The sequence below is a fragment of the Vairimorpha necatrix genome, chromosome 6, assembly GCF_036630325.1.
Source record: "Vairimorpha necatrix chromosome 6, complete sequence".
Taxonomy (NCBI): domain Eukaryota; kingdom Fungi; phylum Microsporidia; family Nosematidae; genus Vairimorpha; species Vairimorpha necatrix.
The window spans coordinates 1155907-1172672 of NC_088821.1; the positions used below are offsets into that span (position 1 = coordinate 1155907).

Genomic DNA, 16766 nt, shown 5'->3' on the forward strand with positions numbered 1-16766 from the left:
GTGTTCTAATTTTGACAAATACCTTAAAAATCCGGCCATCTTAAAAAAAGATGTATTTTTTTGTCAAAGTCCAACTCAATACTCTATTTTACATCATCAAATAACTGCTACGATAATATCATAGCTAAAACCTTTGATTTGGGCATAGACAAACCAGAAGAAATCTAATGATTTGAAATGGATATTGACTAATCTCAAGAAGACAGTGTCAACAAATACACAAATCTAAACTTCTGAACGAAAATTTTTCATAAAACATAGGAAAATATAATTAAACACTAATCCAATACCAAGTAAAAAAAAAAGATTAGTTTAAACAAAAAAAGATAATTTTGAATTATAATAAGTTATTTGCAAATTTTAGAAATAATGCATTTATAGGCTTAAGAAAGATTTTTTGCCTATTAAACTTGAACTTATGCACATAATGGATGCAACAAATGATATTAAATATATAATCAAAGAATTTATTTATATATTTTAATTGTTTATAAAAGTGCATGAAATGAGAGAGAAAATTCCATATACAAATCTATAGCTTTAGAAGATATACTTAACACAATTCGTAACGATATAGAAATAATGTCTATATGTATTATACTTCATATTAAAACTTTAATTGAAATAAAAAAAAGACATGTATTGAAAAAATATAAAAATCTTACAACAATTGAAAAAATATAAAAATCTTACAACAATTGAAAAAATAATAATTGTACTTAATCCCATCATAGAGAATTTACAAAACCATTTAAGAAATCAATAAATTAAGAAAAATGTATAAAGAGTGTTTCGAGATACTCAAAAACGTTAAATAATCATAAATTACAAAAGAAATATTCTTTTTTGAATAACACTAAAAATATTTTGTATTTATATAAAAAGAGATAATGAGTTAAATAGTCATTAGTCTTAAATAGTTAAAGCACAGGTTTCCTCGGTATCGCTCATAAGATTTGGCTCTTCGCAGACTTTGGTTTCTGTGGTTTTATCATGTTTTCAACTCCAACTTTTCAGTTTAATTTTCATTTATTAACACCGCCTCTTTAACAGTCGCCGTTCGTTAGTCGCTTACAGCTCTAGCCCGTTCTTCCTCTCCTACATTCTCCTGATCGTACCCTCGTCGTCGTTTGAAAAAAGAGATAGACTCTTGAGTCTTCTTCAGCACAATAGACTAGTTGTTTGCTTGAAGGTTGTTTTGTATTTGTAAAATTTAAAATTATTTATAATTTTATTTTTTATTTGCGGCACGGGTATTTTGAAACCTTACATATGAATTAGTGAAGTTTGGGTTTGATACTTAAACAATCGGTACTGTAAATTTTTACATGCTGTACTTACTTTCAAAAAACTTGAAAGTGTATAACCACGTCATATTACACATGTTTGTTCCAAATAAACAATTTCTATTTTATACTTTAGATCGTGTTTAGAGAATGTTCAAGCAATATACTTGTGGGATTTGGTCTTAATGGCCCGAAGTAGAACACATCTTACATCTTTCAATTGTCTCTACGTTATTCTCAACATACATACATTGATTACTACACCCTATTAGAAGCCCGCATTTTTTAGAAGCGATTATCACTTGTCTCACACCAGTTTAAGACACACTGTTTGATATTTCTGTAGAATAGGAATCACAGGCATACTATTGATTTAGTTCGTATGGTCTCTTGATCAATTCTAAGTCTAGCAAAGCGCACAGCCCATTAGCTCAAACTAGGCTATATTAAGCCAATACTTCACACACCTATAATTTACTACGAGGATATTGTTTGTGTCTTAGTTTCGTTTCTTTAAAAGATGTCTTAACACAGTATTACTAGATGAACACAAGTTTCATATATCAACTTAATACTTGTCATGTAGTTTTCATCATATAAATTGTTAAGCTACCATAAAAATCAATAACTTTTAGGTCTGAGCTCGAGCTCGGGCATGCAAAATAAACATTTCTGCTCTTGCCCTCGGAATACGAAAATACATAAATTTTTACTCAAAATTAAATATAAGAACATTTATATAATAAAAATACGTATTTATAAAAAGGCATTTTTAAAGCTCTTTTTGTTATAAGATCTAAATATAAAAAAGGTTTCAGCTAAGGTTCATTATAAAATAATCATTCAATAAATATATTATGAGTAGTTTAGGTTTTTTGGCTATGTAAGTATATGTTAAAAGTTTCTTCGAAAATACTTACATATCTTAGCGAAACACAATAACATTAATTTAAGATCGTTTAAACTTTAATATCAACATTTGATTTAGTTATAAATATTTCTTATTTTCATAATGGCAAATCTAAATACATGAACTTTAAATAATTAAATGTTCTTTTCAGAAAAAAAAAATTAAACTACTATCCGTAATAGCTTTTTTTTGATATGATATGTAAATAAACAATTAAGCATATTAATTTAACCAAAGAAATAAATTTATGTGCATCATATATAACCGACGTAAATCCCTAAGTTTTCGGTCCGCAGTACTTTTAGTACTTATTAACACCGATATTTTCCTCCGCAGATAAGTATTGCCTTTATAATACAAAGATAACCTAACCAAGGCCTTTTGCAAGAGTTTAAAATGAATAATAACCCTAATAATATTGGATATGCCGATAATTATGTTGTGTATGTCGCGTTTTTTTAATTATAAACTAAGCAACTACATGCAAAAAAAAAATTATGTTAACATCAAATCAAAGAACTTAAAATTAAACGAAAAGTAAGATTAATACAATAAATATTCTTATAATTGATAGTGAGTAATATATATTCGACTGTACTTAATGAAAAAATACATATAATTATGATTTATTTGTATGCCCTTCAACTTATTTTTGTGAATAAATAAAATTATAAAAAAAGCTAAATTTCAGAATTATGAAAATTTATTTAATCTTTTGCTCATAATTTGTTTTCGACTTCTTCTTTATAAAAGATTTTGTTTTTATCAGCAATACAATGTGTAATATCAGTAACTAAAAAAAAAAAATTTAAAGGTAACCTTTTGACTTAAAAATCCTGTTTAACATGTTAGAGCCCGTTGTTTGTATTATTTTCTCGTTATGGTCAACGTAACTCACCTTTAAAATGTAAATATAAATAGAAAACAATACAAAGTCTTTTTTTCGAAACAACCTTATACAACAAACTAAAATAAATCGTTTTTATTCTTTTATAATTTTTTCCTTAAAAAAGTTATCAACCAACAATTGCTATACCTAAGTTAAAAAATTTACAACCTAATCGCACTATTAGTTTTAAGTAATTTACAAAAAAGTAAAGTTTAAAGTAGGGGAACTGCCGTGATCAGGACAATTTCCGTCACTCATATATGTGACATGGAAGTCAACGTGTTAATACCATTATTAGCATATTTAACTAACAAGAACAAGGTACGTTTACAAAAATTAAAACATCATCAAACATGATCAAATAAACATCTAGGAATCATATATGGTGGGATAAAACAAAATATGAATAGATTAATAAGTAATTTAAAAAAGAGTGTCAACATATACATTAAAAGGTATATGTAAACAAGCTTTCAAATGTCCATTGATGCATATGTCTAATATATATATAACGAGAAATATTTAAATATACTTAGAAAAAGATAACAAATACTACAAAAGGTAACATGATAAGTTTAATGCTCATGATTCATGTTAGCTGGATTAAAGTATTTATCAAAGAATATATGTCTAATAAAAAAACTACTTTAATCTATTGTAAAAAATATATCATTGTCTGCTGTTGTAGCCGATCTAAATAATGATCAATCATATTTTTTAAAATAAATAAATTTGATTGGAAACTAAAATTTCATAATTTTTTTATAGGTGGGGATGGAAAATATCAATAAAATTATTAACAGTGATTTTCAAATCATCTTAAAAAGCGATGTATTTTTTTATCAAAGTTCAACACACGATACTATTACGCAGGATCAAAATATCTATTACGACAATGACATAATTAAAAATGTCGATTTGGGCATAGATAAACCAGAAGAAATCTTTTGGTTTGAAATGGACATAGATAAATTACAAAAAAGCAATCTGACAACAAGTAAACAAATCAAGGCCGAAAGTTTAAAGGTATTAATGGAATGTAAAAATAAGATTAAAAAAATTATAAACGAGACTGAATTAAAATTTAACAACGAATCAAGACCAAGTAGAAAAAATAAATTAGATCGTAGTAAAAAGCAGAAAATTGTCGATTCTAATAAATTTTTTTCGGGGTTCAGAAATAATTACATTTATAGACTTAAGAAAATATATTTGCCCAGAACATGCAGACTTATAGATATCATTGATGTATCAAATAATGTTAAGAATATAATTAAAGAATTTGTAAATATATTTAAATTTTTAATAACAGTACATGAGAAGAGAGAAAAAATTACGCATAACAGAAATATAACATTAGAAAATATTCTTAATACAGTGCATTACAATATAAAGTTAATGTCTATATATGATGACAAACAAATAATTGAAACATTAAGTAAAATAAAAGAAGATTTAAACCAACAAAATTACAAAAATTACTCAATCAAAGAAGAGATAATAATTTTGCTAAATTCAATAATTAATAACTTACATATCTTATTTGATAAATCGAAAAAATTAAAAGAAATATATGAAGAGTGTATTGAATCATTAAACAAATAATAAAAATACATATTGTGGTGTTTCCACCAGGGAGATGGCCATAATGTAAATAGCATTCAAGAATGCTTCTCCCTGCAATATTGTAAAGTATATTTTTATTTAAGTTATGTTTATTAAATTGCCCCTGTGGGCTTTCATAGTTCCTCATGTGAGGGGGTAGGGTGTAAGATACCCTCCCGTTATCGTTGTAGACTCTCTGTTCTCTTCTCATCTAAAAATCGATGGGTCAAAATAAAAGAAAATATTTATAGCAAAATATTTTCTAGAAAATTCACTTGGAGGGAAAATGAAATAAAAATAAGTAATGTGGTAAATAATACCACACATATGATTCCGAAATAATTTTCTTTATTACACACTCTAAAAAATAGATTTTTTATTGTGAAGTATATTCTATAAATTTTTATTAGGTCTGTCAATAAGTTTATTTATATTTTCTATCCCCTCTTTTGAAAATGTTTTTAAATAAATTGTAGCAGATCAAATCTGTCCATTTGTAAGAATATGATTGGCCAGTATTTGATCGCTACGACAAGGTTTATAGCCCAAATTGTATATTATCACATTAATAATAAAAGCATCTACGTATTGAATAAAAAAGCATGTAAAAAACAATGTTTTCCTATATGTAAATGTGTAAAATTACTTAAGCGAGTCAGTATTGTAAATAAGACATTGTAAACCACCATCATATAGAATTTATGAGTCCTAAAAGATAAATTTGCTATAAGTTTTCACAAAATATTTTTTCAACCATTTTATCACAAAAACATAATATTAAGTTAGCTTTTTTTAATATCAACAAAACTAAGTTACTAGTAGAAAATAAATTTTAGGAACATAGGAGTTTCTTTGAGATAATTTATCATTAAGACTAGATATTCATAGCACTTTTCCCCCGGTATCGGCAATGAAATTCAGCTCTTCACAGACTTTGGTTTCTGTGGAATTATTAATACTTTCCAACTTCACTTTTTCAGCTTCATTTTTCTTTACCGACACCACTTCTTTAACAGTCGCCATATTCACTAGTGTGCTTACAGCTCTAACCACTTATTCTCCTGCATCCTCCTGATCGTATCCTCGTCGTCGTTCCAAAAAGATGGACTCTAGAGTCTTCTTCATAACAATAGACTGGATATATGCTTCAAGGTAGGGTTGGATTTCCAGCCCTGTGTACTTTCTGTGATATTTGGTCACCACTCCATTCCTTGTCATTACTAAAGAACTATTATGTTCCAGGATTATGTATTAGTCCCAGTTCATTTGCAAGATGGTCATATTTTCTTAGTTTTTCATTCAAAACTATAATAAGTCGACCTTAGTGGTTCTACCAGCTTCAACTATTAAAATTTCTTTCTTCTCCTTGTAAACACAAGAATATCAGGCTTATTATGAGTCACCTTTTGATTTTATGATATCCTCGTATCTACTCTTATTTCCGCACGATCATTTTCTATGATTTCCTGATTGAGTGTCCACGTATTTTCTTTGTCTTCTCAACCCCATATTTAATACATAGTAAAAGATGAATGCATCTAACTACCTCGTTGTGTCTTTTCATATAATCAAAACCCAACATTCGATCACACTTGGTAGCTAAATGATCCACGGTCTTCCTATGAGATCCACAATGGGACATTGTCTCTCTTGTCCACATCAGATATTTCTAACCTGTAGGAAGCAGTAAATTGCTTCGGATCTAGCCCGATTGTTTCCTTTAACCAGACAGGTAGAAGAGTCCCCATGCTTACTAAATCGTTACCCCTAGCTTTAAACAACTTTCCATGATTTGTACTTATTTAAATTTTGTTGTAAAGCGCTTATTTTTGGGATTCTATCAGCATCTTCAAGGTAATCTCTCCTACAAAGCTATACCTAATCCTTAGACACTCGTTAATTGTAAACATGTGGGATTTGCTCTCTGCCTCTACCTTAAGTATCGCTTCCCGTTATAGTGAGCTATAATTAGACTCATCTAATGTTTTATAAATAGTCAGAAGCATACTTTCGCATCTATCTTTGATACTTTTGAGGCCTTTACCCAGTTTTGATCTAGGTAGGTATAGTCTTTCCTGCAAATAAATATCATAATATAATCTAAATTAAAATAATTTTTTTTATTCTAAACAGAAATTTATAAAAAAATTACTATTAGATTTCCTTTTATAAAATGTAGGTATTTGTATCAGCTCATTTATTTTTGCTTTAATTGTCTTAATAAATAAAAAAATATGAGATTAAGATGCTTAAGAAAAAATTTTATTCACTACTGCACTTAAATTAAAGCAATCAGAATGAATTTTTACTAGATAAAAAGGTCAGTAAATAGTCCCTTCAAAAAGACGAACAAATTTATTTTCGAATTAATATAATATTAATAAGGCGTTTATTTTGATGTCCTTTTCCTTAACGTTTTGTTTGATTTACAAAAAAACAAAAAAATTTAACAGTCAAATCTTACTATAGATTAGTTGTAATTTCGTACGCTCAGACAGAGCATTTATAATACTTCTTAAGTTCCATATGTTTTTATATATTTTGGCCTAATTTTATGGAAGGAGACAGACATGTAATCACGTTTACAACAATAATATTATTTAACCGTTTGAAAGTTTTTTCTTTCATATTGTTCTTCGTAATGAATCTATCTTACGGCGTAAACTACTAAAAAAAGATAAATCATCATGTAATTGCAGCTTTAAAAATAAACAAAGATTGAAATTGCACTATAAAAAAATTATGATATATATTTAGTAAAATAAATACACTACCACTATCAACATAGTAAATTATGAAAGGGTCGCAAAATAGGACATGATAGCAATTTGTCTGGGATAGGCATAAATGTACCACAAGATAGTTTTTTCTGTGATAACTTAAATTAAATGAACACCATTAGAGAACTAGAGCATAGACAGCAAATTTAAACTATTATTTATGCATAGATTTTTGTTATATTGTAAAAATTTTCTCATTTTTATAAGATGAAGAAGGAGAATATTATTGGAAGTTGCTAGGCAGTTATATAACAGTAGTTTTAGTTAACATCCGAAAAGACATTAGTTAAAGGAGACATGCTCACTGAAAAATAGCTACTATTTAAATATAGAAAAGGTGAATAAAAATATATCGAAATCGCACGCTACAAACCTTTATATCTCTCAAGTGTCTGTTCATGAATTTAGGTAGAATCAATATTAAGACAAAAAAAAAAACAAGATTATTTACAAAGATATATTAGAAAAAAAATTTTTTTTATTAAGACAAAAACGTATTTTACGTAATATGTACTTTAATTTTTGTTTATTAATACAAGTTTTGCACAAGTATTCTATATATAAAAATATTTTCATATTTTCTATTAGAATTTATTGTATACCTACTGGTTGTGCACAACTATGATTCAATGAATACGTTGTTTAAATGTGAGTAACTACGAATCTGATGGTTACATGTCCGATAAAGTGTTTGCATAGCCTAAAAATATCCTTTAAAAATAATATTTTAAAGACGTATAATTTATTTACAGAGTCTTATGATTCAACGACTCGATATTTTACATGATAAATTGCATGTCAAGTATTCAATCTATAGATGCTTAAAAAGAAAAAATTTTTGAGAAATTAAATGTCTTAATAAAAATAAAAAATAAATTAACAGATTTTCTTGTAGTTTGAGATGTATTTAAAATTGAAAAGAGTTAACTTTGTGCTAAACAAAGCGATATTAATAATTACATATATCATTTAAAAACAAAAAAGACAAAACTGATAAAAAATAATAGGCATTAACTCTAAATTTTAAAATATTAAATTTCGGGACAAAAACGATTAAAACAGTACGAACAATCCTACGAGTTTTAAGGAAAAACTTTTTACAAATGTATTGTACCTTTTTACATAAAGTGTAAAGTGATTTAGTGCAAAATTATGAGGTAAAAGATTGAAAATGTTGATCATTGTATCAGAATTTATAAAATTTATTTTCAAAAATGCAAATTGTAATTATAGTATAAAATTATTGCTTCTAAAAGCAAAAATTCAAGCATAAATAGATTATTTCTATATAATAAAATACAACATAAAAGAATTTTGTGTTGATCGCACAAGTTAGATATCATATTATGTATTAATATGACGAAATTATTAAATTTATATACGAAATTCCTTATAATATTTGTTTAAAATTTCTTTTTTTTACTTAATAAACGTTTTTTGATATCTTGAGCGAAAATTGACTCAATAATATGTGTATTGGTTTAATAAAATTCATGTAAAAAAATCCAGGCAAACAATAATATAAAAAAAACATATCGATATTCGAAAGGCTAATGATTGATATTAACATCATTAAAGACAATTTTTTAATAGGCAACCGCATGCCCCATTCTCGAATTATTAAAATCGGAATGCACAATTAGGAATTGTTTGCTTATAAAATATATTTTTATAATATTATTATGCAGTTAAAGGCGAAATAATTGCTGCTATTGTATTTGTTTCGCTGGATTTGTAAAATAAAAAAAAATGTAGGGATTTCGTGCTCTTTCATGCCAAAGCTTTATGAAATATTTTTATCCTTGGAAAATCTCAATATATAAGTTTTCAATTTAAAAAATAATGAGTATAATTACTTTATAAAAGGTTCACTTGAGATTGCAAGAATTGATCATATGTAGAGTTATTCGTCTTTTTTACAAAGTCAAGAATGTTTTTAATAACATGTAGATGGTTTATATGGTTTTTATACTGTTTATTCGATAAAAGTTTGTAGAGATGTCTTTTGTATTGTAAATATTTATAAATCACTTTATAAGGAAATTCAAGATAGGCCTGTAAGACTCTCATATAATCATGGAACCATTTATGAATATAGTTTTTACTTTTGTACTGAAAATTCATAAGTATCACGAGGTTTATAACAAACTACAAATTTTTATCTGAAGTTTATAGATTAAAAGCTAAGAATGACAGCAATTTAATCTACATTGAAATTTTAGAATATCAGTTATTTTTTCTTCTTCTTTATCTCTCACACAATGCTGTGATTCAATACGCACGCATATCCTTATGTTATTTTCTCGTATAACCTAAGAATTTTCAACAAAACTTTAACATACGCCAGGTATAATCGACGCTAGTAAATTATATAATTAGTGAATTACTTTTTTTGATAAATTATGAATGATTTTTTAATTCTGTATGGCTCACAAAAATCAAAGAGATTTGACATATATTCTGATAAGATTACTTATTGTACATTAAAAAATTTATAGGAAATATTAATATTAAAAATATATAGTAAAATATAAAACAATCAAAAAAATATTATGAAATTTTTATTCATTTGTTTTTTGAATTATTGCAATTAGCTCATGAAGTTTTTTCATACGGTCATACAACTTATATTTCTTCTCATAAAAATCTAAAAAATTTTTTTTTAGAGCGTTCACTTCATCTAATATTTGAATTATCCCGTTTTCTTCGCTTTGACTTTTATTATTAAAAAAATCATAAATTAATTGAAATAACTCTGGAATATTAAATGTGTTACAAACTGTATCTATTTTCCAACTTTCTAAGGAACAATAATGGTTTATTATCAAAGAATCTGTTTCTAGTTCATATTTTTTCCCCTTAAATATCATAAATTTGGTGATTTTAATGATCAAGTCTAACAAATCAATTACTATTTTATCATCATTAAATCCGAGACTATCGATAACTTGTTTTATAGCTAAAATGCGTCTAATTGTTATTTTTCTAAATTTGTGAAGGGTTGCACGTATATATTGTATATTTTCATCTATTTTATGCTTCACTAGATCGTCTATATGCTTAAAATAAATTTTTTTGTTGGTTTACGAAATAATTTTTTTACTTCAGCTTTAATAAAATTATAATCATGTTTGATTACAATTACTTTCATCTCAATTAATGAATTATAGCAAATGTCTTTTGATATATTTTCGTAGATTTCGTCGGAAAATATTTGTTGAATGTTATCATGAATGTTTTCTTCATAATTTTTTGAATATGTTTGGTTGGACGTAGCCTCAAACATGTTCTCTGATTCAATATGGTTTTTTTGTATGCTTTCGTTACTTATTCGACAAAGTGATTTGTCTTGTTCAGAATGTTCAACAGTATTTATATACTCCTCTATACTTTCCAAATTTTCTTCAACCATTTCGTTGTATGTTTTAAAAATAAAATTGTTTTGACCAATGCTGGGTATGTCTTGCAAGTATTTAACTAATTGTTGCACGTGTTCTTCCTTTGTAAAATCATTATTATAGTATAAAACATCGTTTTCCTCTTCTAAGATCTCATTATTTTCTATTATTTTCCTTTAGTCGTTATCTTGTAGCATTTGATTGGTTATTTCGTTAAAAGTTGTTTCAAAATCAAAATCTTCATAGCTATACACTTGGTTTGTAATCTCAGAAGTTTGTGTTTCTTCTGTGATATTATTACTAGATGAGTTTTTTGAACATTTAAAAAGAGCTAGTACTAAAAACATAAGGGCTAATTTTAAAATTTTTAAAAGTAATATAAGAAAGATTTTTTAATGGATTTTAAAATAATCTAAATATAAAATACAATTGTTATATGTTGAATTTAGATTCATAAATTAATAATATTACAATTTAATTAAAACTAATTTACAAATAAGAAAATTATAAAAATGTTGTGTCTAAAAAATAAGTAAGAAATATGAAATTATATTTCATAAAATAGCTACATATTAAAAAAAATTACATAATTTTAATGATACCAACTATATTTAAAACTAAAAAATTTGTTTATATAGGTTATAAAACCAAAAAATTACATGTAATACATTACCATTTTTTATGTCGAATTGTAAAATATCTCGCGATTTTTAATATATTGATGTTTTACACATGGTAGATATTTCAATTACCTCTTACTGGCGCTGATAAAAATTAAGAACAGTTTAATAAAAAAACTTCAATACCACTATTAAAAATTATATCATTTAATTAATTTTTTTGCATAATCACTTGAAATTTATTTTGTTTCGTTTATTCTGCATAAAATATAATAAAGACGTTTAGGAAAACGAATAAAAGTCGAATTGGTTGCTGTATGATAACATTAAAGAATTTTTCACAGCATTTTAACTTCAAAGCAAAAATGATAATATAGTTTAATTAAAAAAAAATATTTAGAGATTTATTTACATATTTAATATAAAAAGAAGTAAAAATAATGATTCGATGTTAGAAAATTGATGTTTGAAGCATCCATCTCTATTTAAATTTAAAATCAGTGAATCACATTGTTGTTTCAACTTTATTTAAACCAACGAAGAAATACTATCTACTTTTTATCAAATTTAAATTTAGTATTATCAAAAAATATATGATAATTTTCTTTAGTAAATATTTAATGGTGAATTTTTTTTTATATGCTACATAAATAACATTAATTTTAAAATTTTTACTTTTCACAATTAATTTTCAACAACATTATATTGGACGAAGATGTTAATTATGTAACTCTGGGGGTTGGCCACTTTTAACTTTATGAATCTATTAATAACGTAATTGTATAAAATTTAGATTAGAAAGATATTGAGCGCAAGGATTTCGATTATGAATATGCAAATTTGATTATATTGGTAAAAAACGTTTTTTTTTGACTTAAAATTCGAATTTAAAAAATTGAGAAAAGACCGAACGAAAAGTTACTGTAACTATGTAGTGTAAATATTGATTTAGAAACAGAAAAAATTGATGAAAGTTTTTTTAATGTGGCTTAGGCTATTTAAAAATAAGTCATTTTTCAACAATAATGATTTTATGACTTCTTTTTTGGTTAAAAGAATGTAAAAAATATATAATTATATCAAAGAGAGAAAAAAAGTAGACACGAAATCAAGATTGACTATTAAAAGGGATTGACACTATGGAAAAAAAATAAGAATTTAAAAGAAAAAACAGAAAAAATATTATTAAGAATTATACTTATAGACTACATAACATATATTTGCTTTAAAAGTAGACTTATACATGTTTTGACGATCTGAGAATATCAAAAAAATAATGATGAAGTTTATGAATGTATATGCCTTTTTAACGAAAGGTTTTGATTTTAGAAAACTATTTTACAAACGAATATATAATTCGCGTAAATATAATAAAAACAATTTGCATAAAATTGAATAATTTCTACATAAAATTGTATGCCAATATTCGAATTTTTAAATAATATAAAGACTGAAATCATGTATAAGAATATGAAATTTTACACGAATAACGAGGACTTATGTTTTTTACCAAAGCTAATAATTTAAATGTGTTGCTACAAAAATGAAACAAATTATTGCTATTTATGATACCTGCATTAAAACACTTTTAATATAAAAATAACACATTAAAATACTTTTGTGACTAACAAGATTTAGCTTAAAATTTTTCGGTTTCATCGATTGTTAGATAATACCACAAATTAAAAAAGAATTAACCCCCCCCCCCACAAACATTTATTGTAACAAAATAAATAATTCTGCGTCTTACATAGTATGTTATTTATATTAGTATTACTAATTGATAATTTAGAAAGTGTTTAAAATCTTTTTCATTCTCTTTCATAATCTTTTTTTGTTTAATTCACACTTAAAACGAATCCATGCACTTTATTGGTGTCTTGAGCTAAACCATCATTAAAGCTAACACTTTTTTTTACATACAAGTAAGAGGCGGAAATAGGTGAATTTAGATGTAATTTTATTCAACCACTAGTATCAGCTTTTACTGTCTAAAATTCTTTCAATTTAATTTGTGAATGAACCATCCACATTTTTATTTTGCGACTTTGAATTCGGGCGAATATTTTTTATCTTACCTCTAGATGCATCCAAAGTGGTCGCACAATCAATAAAGCAAGTGCAGTTTTAATAATACTCTCATAACATCTTCGTACTAGCTCAATACCACGTTTTCGATTTTTATCTAGATCTTACAAAGGACCCCTTACTCCGTTCTATTACAGGTCCGCCATTTGTTGGACTGCGTTGAACACTAGTCACTTACCAGTTTTGATCACAAAGTTTTAATTCTATTGCTAGCATCTACATGAGCTTTTCTCGCTCTAACTCGTCTAGTTTCATATCAGATCTAATACTTTTTATAAATGCATCGGCATGGGATGGTTAATTACATACACTTTAAAACTGAATAGTAGCTTTATATCCTCCGGTAATTTAGGATTGGGTGTATATTCCTAGCTTAAATTTATTCCCGCGTGCTAAAGCGTATACATACTTCATTTAACTGTTTATAAATTATCGTATATGCGTGTCATCATCAGAGAAGATTGATCGCACCTTAATTAAGAAAAAAATTAAGCTTTAGGTACCTAAAATCCTTTTCTACGTAACATTAAATGCCTCTATCATAAGCAACATCTCCTGTACAAAAAAATTTAGGCTTGTTTGTAAAGATTTATAATTCTTTGCAAATAAAAAAATCAGAGCCTTTATAATTTTACTTTAACACTTTGTCTCTTTTTTACGCATATAAAAGTGAAAAGAAAGTTAATGCCCAGGCAGGTTTCTGTACATTGCATATGTGTTTTTTCAATCTTTTCCATATATTTCATGTAACTTTTAGTACCATAAGAATTGTTAGGTTTGTAAGCATAATACGTCCATGGTTAATTACGACTTTATCAAACAAAAAAAAATATTAATGATAACAGCTTAAGGTGTCATTTGTTTAGTTATGAGTAATTTGCTTATTTGTTATGCAAAAAATTTAATTGCTTTTTTGCATTTTTTTGCATTTAAAAAGTAGGCGAGGCTACGGTGAGATGTAAAGAAAAATTTAAAATAGAATAGTCAGTCAATGTGCTAATTTTGTGGTTTCAAAAATCTCCTCAAGCATACTAACTACTGTTGCTATTCACTAATAAGACAAAATGGGTAAAATACAACATTTTTAGCAAGATATGTGCAAATAGAACAAATTTTTATACATAACTCATCTCATAATGAAGTATGGATTAAAAAGATAAAAATAATACTGTCAAAACTATATTTAATTTTCGTTTGTGAACTTTAAACTTTATAAATCCCTTCGAGTAATGTCTAGAGATATATGGCTTGTCCGGTATTAAATAAATAATCATAAACAGTTTTTTCTTTATTTGAGAAATAAAATAAAACTATCATATACGATTTAAACCCATGTATGGCCAAGATTTATATAATAAGACCATCAATACACATTCTAATTTATCTGTTATAATAATAAGGAACGCTTTTACATATTTTTTATTTGCTTCTGTAAATTTTTTATAAAAACCCATTCTTAATTTACGTACGTCATCGATCAGTGATTGTTTCATAATTTTTTATTTAGAAGTTAATTGGAAAAATATAAAATTTAATTTAGTTATAGAATAAATACATAGAGCGTATTTCTGCAATGGAGAACCATTCTTATTCTATAAAATTTCTCTTGTAAATTATTTTAATTTGTGCATTTGCATTAGTTTAATTGTTTTGTGTCTAAAACGCTTTAAAGTTTCTTTTTAAGTTATCAAAACAAACATGTAACAAATAAACTTTTACTAATTCCTTAATTTATAAATCAATTGATAAAAACGTGATTAAAATTAATATTTATACTATTTAATTATTCCTCATATATGAAATGTATACTTTATTCGTTACATATTTTAGCAGCATTCACTACGGTAAACAAAACAATTAGTAATACGACAGATCCACTGAAAAACATTTTTAAATTTGATAATCTTAGACAGCATTGTAATGTTTTAGGAAACTATGCAAGAGAAACTAAATTCCCTTTAGATGATGTTCTTAAATTAGCTAAACTAATTTGGGATATTGTAATTGATCATCCTATATTTAAAAAGATTATCAAAAAAGATAATCTTACAACTATCTTTGAAGAAAAAGGAGAAATTTTGAAATATGATTATCTGAATATTTTTTCGGGATATTTTTATCAAAATGATTTTTGGAATTCTGACAAATTAACAGATTCAGAAGTAAGATTTATTGATAAAATTGCATGGGAGTCACGATCAATTTTGAGAACATTGAGGTTTTGTCATGGAGATGAAATTTTTAATGCGAAATCGACTAATAATACCATTCAAAGAATAGTTCATGAAAATATATGCTTTAAATCTAAAGGCATTGATAAATTCCCTTATATTTTTTACAAGAGATGTAAACATCTTTATAGTCATTTTGAACAATGTTTGGAAATAGACGATAAGGTAGAGTTTCTTAGTGATATTAAAAAAAACCAAGTAGGTATTATGGGTTCAGAATGTATAAATGATCATTATGATTTTAAGAATATTAATATGTCATATCATCATACGTATTACGATCTACTTAACTTTAGTAATACTAGTATATTTATCGATTTAAATAATGCGACTGATGTTAGTGTTAGCAATGACACTAACATATCTAGTCATATTGATACTCGCTCATTCGAAAGTATTGTTTACGACTATTTTTCCTCATTTGCAATTAATTGTGTCTTAATTGGCATTAATATATTAGCATTTATAACAATTATTTTCTTAGTACTTTATATGTATAAAAGATACTGCAAGAAAAAAACAAAATTGCCCAGAATCTATATGAATGTACATTTAACAAACGAAGAATTCGTTTAAATGGTTTTCGACATGTCTAAATAAAAGCTTCTTACTGTATAAATTGAGAATCTAAAAATTTTTTAACAAAGCAAATTACACGTTGTAGGTTATAAACACACTAATAATTATTTAAATTTGATAAATGTTGGGTCATGTAATTTTGTGTTAACAACACAGTTAATACTTCAAACAAAGACAATTACAACTATGCAGAAATCAAAGTTTGTCTAAAAATTTAGTTGATGCACTAATCTACATTTAGTGAATAATTATATATTCAGGATCGAACGACATTTTAAATGGGCATCAGAAAAGATAAAAAATTAGGCAGCTAAGTAAAACGAATAGGCAAACAATTTTTGATAAATTGCAACAACTACGTACAAAGAAAAGAATTATAA

General features: G+C 25.9%; 3 protein-coding genes across 3 annotated transcripts; 2 read left to right on the plus strand and 1 right to left on the minus strand.

Annotated features, from left to right (window-relative positions):
• Nucleotides 1–3859: 3859 nt before the first annotated feature.
• On the plus strand, nt 3860–4690 carry VNE69_06219 (uncharacterized protein; the record flags this gene model as incomplete). Its single annotated transcript, XM_065473979.1, has 1 exon — nt 3860–4690. One exon carries the CDS (start codon nt 3860–3862, stop codon nt 4688–4690), a length of 831 nt encoding a protein of 276 aa, XP_065330051.1.
• A 5341-nt stretch (nt 4691–10031) lies between these two features.
• Nucleotides 10032–11215, minus strand: VNE69_06220 (uncharacterized protein; the record flags this gene model as incomplete). The annotated part of the gene is made up of 3 exons (XM_065473980.1): nt 10032–10508; nt 10574–11042; nt 11121–11215. The coding sequence occupies 3 exons, from the start codon at nt 11213–11215 to the stop codon at nt 10032–10034; spliced, it is 1041 nt and encodes a 346-aa protein (XP_065330052.1).
• A 4157-nt stretch (nt 11216–15372) lies between these two features.
• On the plus strand, nt 15373–16383 carry VNE69_06221 (putative SP-containing membrane protein; the record flags this gene model as incomplete). The annotated part of the gene is made up of 1 exon (XM_065473981.1): nt 15373–16383. One exon carries the CDS (start codon nt 15373–15375, stop codon nt 16381–16383), a length of 1011 nt encoding a protein of 336 aa, XP_065330053.1.
• Nucleotides 16384–16766: the final 383 nt, after the last annotated feature.